The sequence below is a fragment of the Cicer arietinum genome, chromosome 5 (genome assembly GCF_000331145.2).
Source record: "Cicer arietinum cultivar CDC Frontier isolate Library 1 chromosome 5, Cicar.CDCFrontier_v2.0, whole genome shotgun sequence".
Classification (NCBI taxonomy): Eukaryota; Viridiplantae; Streptophyta; class Magnoliopsida; order Fabales; family Fabaceae; genus Cicer; species Cicer arietinum.
In genome coordinates, this window is record NC_021164.2 from 73,112,273 (window position 1) to 73,119,826 (window position 7,554).

Here is a 7,554-nt window from a genome sequence, read left to right on the forward strand (position 1 = left end):
AAATCTTAAAATTTATTGATTACTTACAAATGATATGTTGTTGTATTGTTATGTGTGTTCTATTTTTAGTTTGCGTTTTATTTTGTTGTTGTCGCACAACAATTCACATAACATAATTATATAAAATAACAATGAAATATCTAAAATGTAATAATTTTTTTGAGATGCCATATACTACTACAAGTTTGATAGGTGGGTCCAATGGTATAAGCAAAAGGACAACTATTTTAAGTCTTCAACAAAATAAAAATTTAACTTAATAAAAAACTTTCATACGAGGTTTTTAAGTTGTACGTAATTATAACGATACCAATAAAAATTATGCATTTTCCGTATTTTTTTTTTTCAAAACTAAAATTAAAAAATAAAAAACAAAATTGTATTTAACTTTTTTTTTTAAGTAAAATATTAAAAATAGATTTACAATACAGTTTTTAAAAATAAATCTCTTAAATAAATTTTTTATTTTAAATTTTTTAAAATAAAAAAAGAGTTTTTGAGTATGTTTCAACCAAGCCCTTAATAGTTCTATTAAGATACTATTATAAATTTTAATATTAAAATTCGCCTGTACAATCGACCGTCCTAATTTTGCTTTTGAACTCTGGAACATTTGAATGTAGTTATGCGAGCAAGATTTGATATGGTTCTTTGGAATACTTGTCGTCGATAAATTATAAAAGGATAGCATAAATCGTAATAACAAATTACTCGTAGAGCCAACATCTTCCTTGATGACTAGAAAATGGAAACAAACTCACACAAACTCAAAATTAGCCTTCAAACAAATGAGATACCTGAGTGTTGATGACGGATGGACCCTATTTTCTTGGGTTCATTGAAATGCAAGTTAGTATTTTAATTTGGAGCATAATCGTATATCCTTTGGCATCTGAGTTCATAATTCACAAGAGGTGGTTTCTATATCTCTTCCATGAGTACAACTTACAACCGTTTTAATGATTTTGAAAGTCTCGTTCGAATTTAAAAAATTGAGTGTTTAATTAAAAATAAATTATAAATTATTTTTAAATATTATATCTATATTGAATAAAACACTAAAAATTCAAACTTGTCAAAATAAATAAATTATAAATAATATTTAAATTCAATTTGAAGTTAATAGTAACTTTTTAATTATTTAAAAAGAGCCATCATTTTAATATTTGTTTTTGAAGTAAATTCATAATTTTCAAATTTACTACCAAATATTCACATTTCAAAAGAAAATAGTCACACTTTCTTAATCACATTCCATAATTTTTAAAGATACTATCAAATAACATATAAAAAGAAACTAAATATTTAGTAAAAAAATATTTGATTCTATGAGATTTTTTTAATCAAAGTATCACAATTATTATAAGTAAAAAAAAGTGTATGGATAAAGAATTTCATTTATATTTCAAAGTTGAGTTTGAATTTTATATCGAAGCTTCACATGGTGTATGGATAAATAATTTTATTTATATTTTGAAAAATGTAGATTTAATTTATAGACCATTAAAGATGCACCGTAACAATTTAATTGCACCATTCATGATTAAGAATGACAAACTCGAAGTTAAAGCAAATATATTGATATTAAATATTTAGTCATAAGAGAGTGCATCAAAATCAAACTATTGTTATTAAATATTAGCACTAAAATGATCATTGATGATCCTTTTATTAAAGGCATGCTAACATTAAATTTTAAGTTAATGTAGATAGAATGTGAGTTGGTTCTTATATATCACTATAAGAACAATTTTAATTTATAATTCTATGAGTGATATTTTCCTATATTTAGTTTTATTCGGTATATACATTTAATTATTAAGAAATATGTTTTAAGTTGAGAACCCTAATAAACATAAATATGAATTTATTCATTAAGTTGCATGATTTAATTAAATGTGCAATATAATGTAATATATAGAAATAATAATTAATTATAGAGGGCGTGTAGTTGTGATCCATATGTTTTATTTAATATTATTTTGAGTGATAGAATATATAGATCAATATTGGTTTATTTTCCTTTATAACTACTCATGTGTGATGGACATGATCTATATATAGGTGAAATAGGTGAAATGTTAATGATTTAAATGTTTTAAAACTCTAAGCTAAAAGTTTCATTTATAAAAATTACACTCTCAAGATATTTAAAAGGGTTAGGTGAACTTTAACATTTAAAATATTTTCAAATAATAGTTAACAATGGTTAAAGATATACATTTTAATCTTTTTGTTTATGATGTATTAATCCATTTATGTTTTATTCCATTTAGATATTTTTTAATAGTGTGATTGTGAAAACTAACTATGAAAAAAAATAGTCTATCTGACCAATACATCTATTCATCTATTTACTACTATTTATATATTTTTTTAAAGACCAAATTAGAAAAGCTGCTTCAAAATTAGGCTAAGGACATTTAAACCTTGTAGTTATTGGTCCAAACTATAGTGTAAACTTACTAGTTTTTTTTAACTCACCCAAACCTACTAGTTATTCATGGGTAGTTCCAATTTTTTTAATTATATTCACATTGTATTAATCTTTTGATTTTAAGTGTAATACCATAAATTGTTTATGTAAAGAAAAAAAAACTGAATTAATAATTAAAGTTTGTTCGTTGGAATAGTATTTTAAGGTAAACAACAATTCATTTGTTTTAGCCCCTTTTATAAAAATAAAGATATAAAATTCCCCTGAGTTTGGTACATTTTTGTTTTTTATAACTTTCAACTTAAAATATATTAAAAAGAAATTGACATGTGATTTTGATAATCCCAATTCCCAACAGGGAGGAGAGAATTGAGCAGACCTTATTAACAACTCAATTCTCAAAGACAACCACTTATTATTTGGCGCAGTTATCTCTCTTTTGCCCAAGTCATGATGATGCGAAAACTAGTCAGATATTTTTCCTAAACGACGTCGTTATACCTCATTCCATTCAATGCTCTGCATGAGATCTGCAAAATCAAATTAAAAGCACAAGTAGAAAAAATTGAGGACATTAATTTCCAAGAATAATACGACGGATTCCAATTTTCCTCCAACCAACCAACCAAATATCATTTATTTATATTTATTTCCAATCCTCTCTTTGTTTCCTTCATATTCACTGCATTCAAGATCCAATTTCATAAAATTCTACCTCTAGGGTTTCAATTTCCCTTCCCACTTTGAATGGACCTTCTACTACATAGGAAGTGTCTTAATTTTTCACGAAGAAACAAAAAACGACTTCTCCTAATCGCCGTTTTAGGAGCTTCCGGTTACGGTGCTTTCAAAGCCTATCATTTACCCTATGTAGTTCAAAAGAGGAACCGACTCGTGAAGCTTCTCAGAGCTTTCGTTTCTCTCGCCGAGCTCGTTTCAAATTCTGCAGAAACTGTTTCCATCGTTTCCAACGATTTGAATCAATTCCTCACCTCCGATTCCGACGAAATTCCCAATAGTTTGAAGCAATTATCCAAAATCGCCGCTTCAAATGAATTCTCCTTAACGGTTTCTAGGGTTTCGCAGTCTTTAACCCACGGGATTTTGCTAGGGTATGCTAATTATAATAATAATTATAATAAACCCTCGGAAATTTGTGAAGAAAAATCGAACTTTTCTGATAGGTTGTTGGACAGGCTTTTCTCTAAAGCCGGAACGGGTTTTGTTTCGGTTGTGGTTGGAAGTTTTGCTAAGAATTTGGTTTTGGGTTTCTGTTCGAATTCGGAAAGTGTTGATGGTAAATTCAATGGAGGGTCTCAAACAAATGTTCCTGGATGGGTGAATGTGCTTTGTGATGAAAGGTGTGGAAAGGTTTTAGGGGATTGTGTGCAGATTTTTGTGAGTACTGCTGTTGCTGTTTTTCTTGATAAAACAATGGATGTTAATACTTATGATGAAATGTTTGCTGGTTTGACTAATCCGAAACACCATGAAAAGGTGAAGGGAATTTTGGTTTCTCTGTGTAATGGTGCTGTTGAGACTTTAGTTAAAACATCTCATCAGGTTTTGACAAAACCACCAAATGTTAAACTCGGTTCGGGTTCGGGTTCGCATGTGTCTTTTGAAGATCAAATGGTAAGGGAAAACGACTGTTTGAAACCTGAACGCTATTTTCAGGAATTCAAAATTGGAAAATCTGTTGGTGGAGATGGGGATAATGGGTGGTTTGAACAGATTAAATCAACTCTTTCTGTGCCGGCTAACCAGAGGTTTGTGCTTGACGTCACGGGGAGAGTTACATTCGAAACAGTGAGGTCATTTGTGGAGTTCTTGTTGTGGAGAGTATCAGAGGGTTTCAAAAGGGGTGTTAGTAAGGTTCATGATGAGGTTGTAGACAAAGGAATGCAGGTCGTTAGATATGTAGGAGCTAAATCGTCAGTTATTCTTACTTTGTGTCTTGCTTTATATTTACATATTTTGGGTGGTAGTAGGATTCTATTGTCTGCTTAGTATGATCATTCATCCTACACTATTACATGTAATGTAATGGGAATATAATATGAAGCTAGATCTTTACACTATTGATATTTCCAATTATTAATTGAGGCCATATAATCATACACTCCTAATTCAATAGATGAAATAACTGTGGCTGAGGTTATCTTTAAATTACCTCTTTTATCTTTAAATATCTATTGCATTAGCGCCAGATGCAAATAAACATAACACATCTGGAAGCAGCAATAATTTCACTGCTTTCTGGAGACGAAATATCATTGTGATATTTAAAGTATGTTAATCTTGAACGTGGACTCTCTATAATCAAAGAATCACATGTTTTTGAGTCAGGAAATTGCTTGGTTGAATAGTTCATCTTCCCACGTTTCGGGTTTGTGTATTAAATCGAATTTGATAAAGATGCAATGTGAGCCAAACCGTAATGGTGATTTCTTGACTACAGTGGCTTTTGCTTTTTTTTTTTTTTTTACTGCAGCAGTACATGAATAAATCTTCCATTTTAACCTTGCCTTATCAGTCCTCATAATCATATTCACCCCTCAGAAAGAAACTCATTCTTGAGTAATATGTGGCAAACTGACAATTGTAATTGAATATTCACAGTTTTTTTCCTTTGTCTATAAATTTGAGATCATGTAGCAGATTTGACTTTGTGCAGCCGCCGTAGGAGCTAAATCGTCAGTTATTCTTACTTTGTGTCTTGCTTTATATTTACATATTTTGGGTGGTAGTAGGATTCTATTGTCTGCTTAGTATGATCATTCATCCTACACTATTACATGTAATGTAATGGGAATATAATATGAAGCTAGATCTTTACACTATTGATATTTCCAATTATTAATTGAGGCCATATAATCATACACTCCTAATTCAATAGATGAAATAACTGTGGCTGAGGTTATCTTTAAATTACCTCTTTTATCTTTAAATATCTATTGCATTAGCGCCAGATGCAAATAAACATAACACATCTGGAAGCAGCAATAATTTCACTGCTTTCTGGAGACGAAATATCATTGTGATATTTAAAGTATGTTAATCTTGAACGTGGACTCTCTATAATCAAAGAATCACATGTTTTTGAGTCAGGAAATTGCTTGGTTGAATAGTTCATCTTCCCACGTTTCGGGTTTGTGTATTAAATCGAATTTGATAAAGATGCAATGTGAGCCAAACCGTAATGGTGATTTCTTGACTACAGTGGCTTTTGCTTTTTTTTTTTTTTTACTGCAGCAGTACATGAATAAATCTTCCATTTTAACCTTGCCTTATCAGTCCTCATAATCATATTCACCCCTCAGAAAGAAACTCATTCTTGAGTAATATGTGGCAAACTGACAATTGTAATTGAATATTCACAGTTTTTTTCCTTTGTCTATAAATTTGAGATCATGTAGCAGATTTGACTTTGTGCAGCCGCCAACTGGAACTTATGGCTGGGAATGTATCTCAATCCAGGTAAATTTCTAGATTCTTTTTGTAGTAAGGCGAGTTTAACTTCTCCTATGGTAAATTAATGAGCATAAATCCGTTTCTTTCTGTTGAGAATTCCTAATTTTTATGCACTGAGATTTTGGTTTTGTCAATAATTGTATGAGTAACCAGCTGGATTCTTAAGGGGCCTTGATGTGCCCTATTATAAGTTATCACGAGAATATATATAATACATTCCATACATCATTGTTAATAGTAAATATTATTATTAATCACCTTATTCCTGTTTCATGCATTATTTATTCTGCAATTGTATGTTGTAAATATGTAATATTATTGCATATCTAGTCATCAGCCTTATACTTTTTTAATAATTAGTGATTATTGTATATGGGCCTTTCATCAGACCCATTAGCTAGAGCGTACTCTTTAGTTAGATTAGTGCTTCTACTCCTTAATATGTTGTTGGGTTTTCTGCTTTGTCTACTCCCCAGGCTCATTGGGCCTACCTGTGAGGGGTGTGTTGGAAAATCCACCTTAATTGCGGCCTGCCTCTTGCTGCCTTAATTGCAACAAATTTGGGCTGCCATCATTGTAGCCTCCAGGCTCCAACACCACTGTGCTAGGTGTATGGGGGTGGGTTTAGTCCCAGAATGCATATATGGCCTTTGCAGTGCTTATAAGTCTCGGTAGCCTTCACCTTATAGGTTGGTTTTGTGGGGTTGCGTTAAGCATAAGTCCAACTTTTAAGATATTTATCTATTGGGATATTAGGTTGACAATTCTTCATCTTGAGTAGGCTTCCATTTAACTTCTATTGAAGCAGTGATACACTTCATGAGTAACTACTTTGAACTCAGAGTGTTTCCCCGGTAGAGCCTCAGCTTTTTTAAATCTTGACTCTTTTTCTTTTTTTTGTTTTATAATACTATTGAATGCTAGTCTTTATAATCTTGACTCATATTTGCAATGCCACATCACACTATTAAGTTGATAATTGAGATCACCTCACCTCATTTTAGTTTGATGATGAAATTAATGGCCAGGAGTTTGTTTGATTTTGGAGTTAAAGAAGTAAATTTACATTATCCATTCCATGTCTTGGGAGTTCGATGAATTTTATTTTCACTGAAATGTTTTTTTTTTGACACAAAGGTTGGTATCAAATACTGTATTTCATATACATTTTAGATGGTTTTTTATTTTATATTAATTCTCTCTATTTGGAATCCGAACACTTTAAAACTGGATGTATTTTATATAGTATTGGATATACGGTGTTGAAATTTTCTGTCTAAATATCGGTGCTAATTTTTTATAGGTAAAGGAGTTCAATGATTGAGAGCGACTGTGGCTATTCAACATCAGAGACCCCTTAATTTTTATATTGGCACAAAGGCTGGAAAACATAAACAAATTAGTCTAATCCCTAAGCAGTAGTGAGTGATTAGATAAGTTATTATCTCTATATTTTTATATGCCGTCTCAAGTGAGTAACGTCTCAAGTATTTCACAAAAGAAGTTTCAATCATGCATCCATATATGTAAACAAAGGCCAAAACATAAACGAAAGATTAAAACCAAGCATATATATGTAAACAAAATAAAACTATATGGTCATAATGTGCATTGCTTATTTACATATTTGATTTATATTGTTA

At 30.6% G+C, this 7,554-nt stretch overlaps 1 protein-coding gene and 1 non-coding gene across 2 annotated transcripts; both read left to right on the forward strand.

Moving 5' to 3' along the window:
* Window positions 1–2,835: 2,835 nt before the first annotated feature.
* On the forward strand, window positions 2,836–4,518 carry LOC113783883 (protein PHLOEM PROTEIN 2-LIKE A10-like). Its single transcript, XM_027334983.2, has one exon. It carries the CDS (start codon window positions 3,185–3,187, stop codon window positions 4,445–4,447), a length of 1,263 nt encoding a protein of 420 aa, XP_027190784.1. The 5' UTR covers window positions 2,836–3,184; the 3' UTR covers window positions 4,448–4,518.
* Window positions 4,519–5,125: 607 nt separating this feature from the next.
* On the forward strand, window positions 5,126–7,554 carry LOC101496662 (uncharacterized). The gene is made up of 2 exons (XR_012163255.1): window positions 5,126–5,917; window positions 7,215–7,554. It is a non-coding gene; the product is annotated as an uncharacterized protein (transcript).

Coding starts and splice junctions, on each gene's coding strand:
- LOC113783883 (XM_027334983.2), top strand. CDS start 3,185: ATGGACCTTCTACTACATAGGAAGTGTCTTAATTTTTCACGAAGAAAC.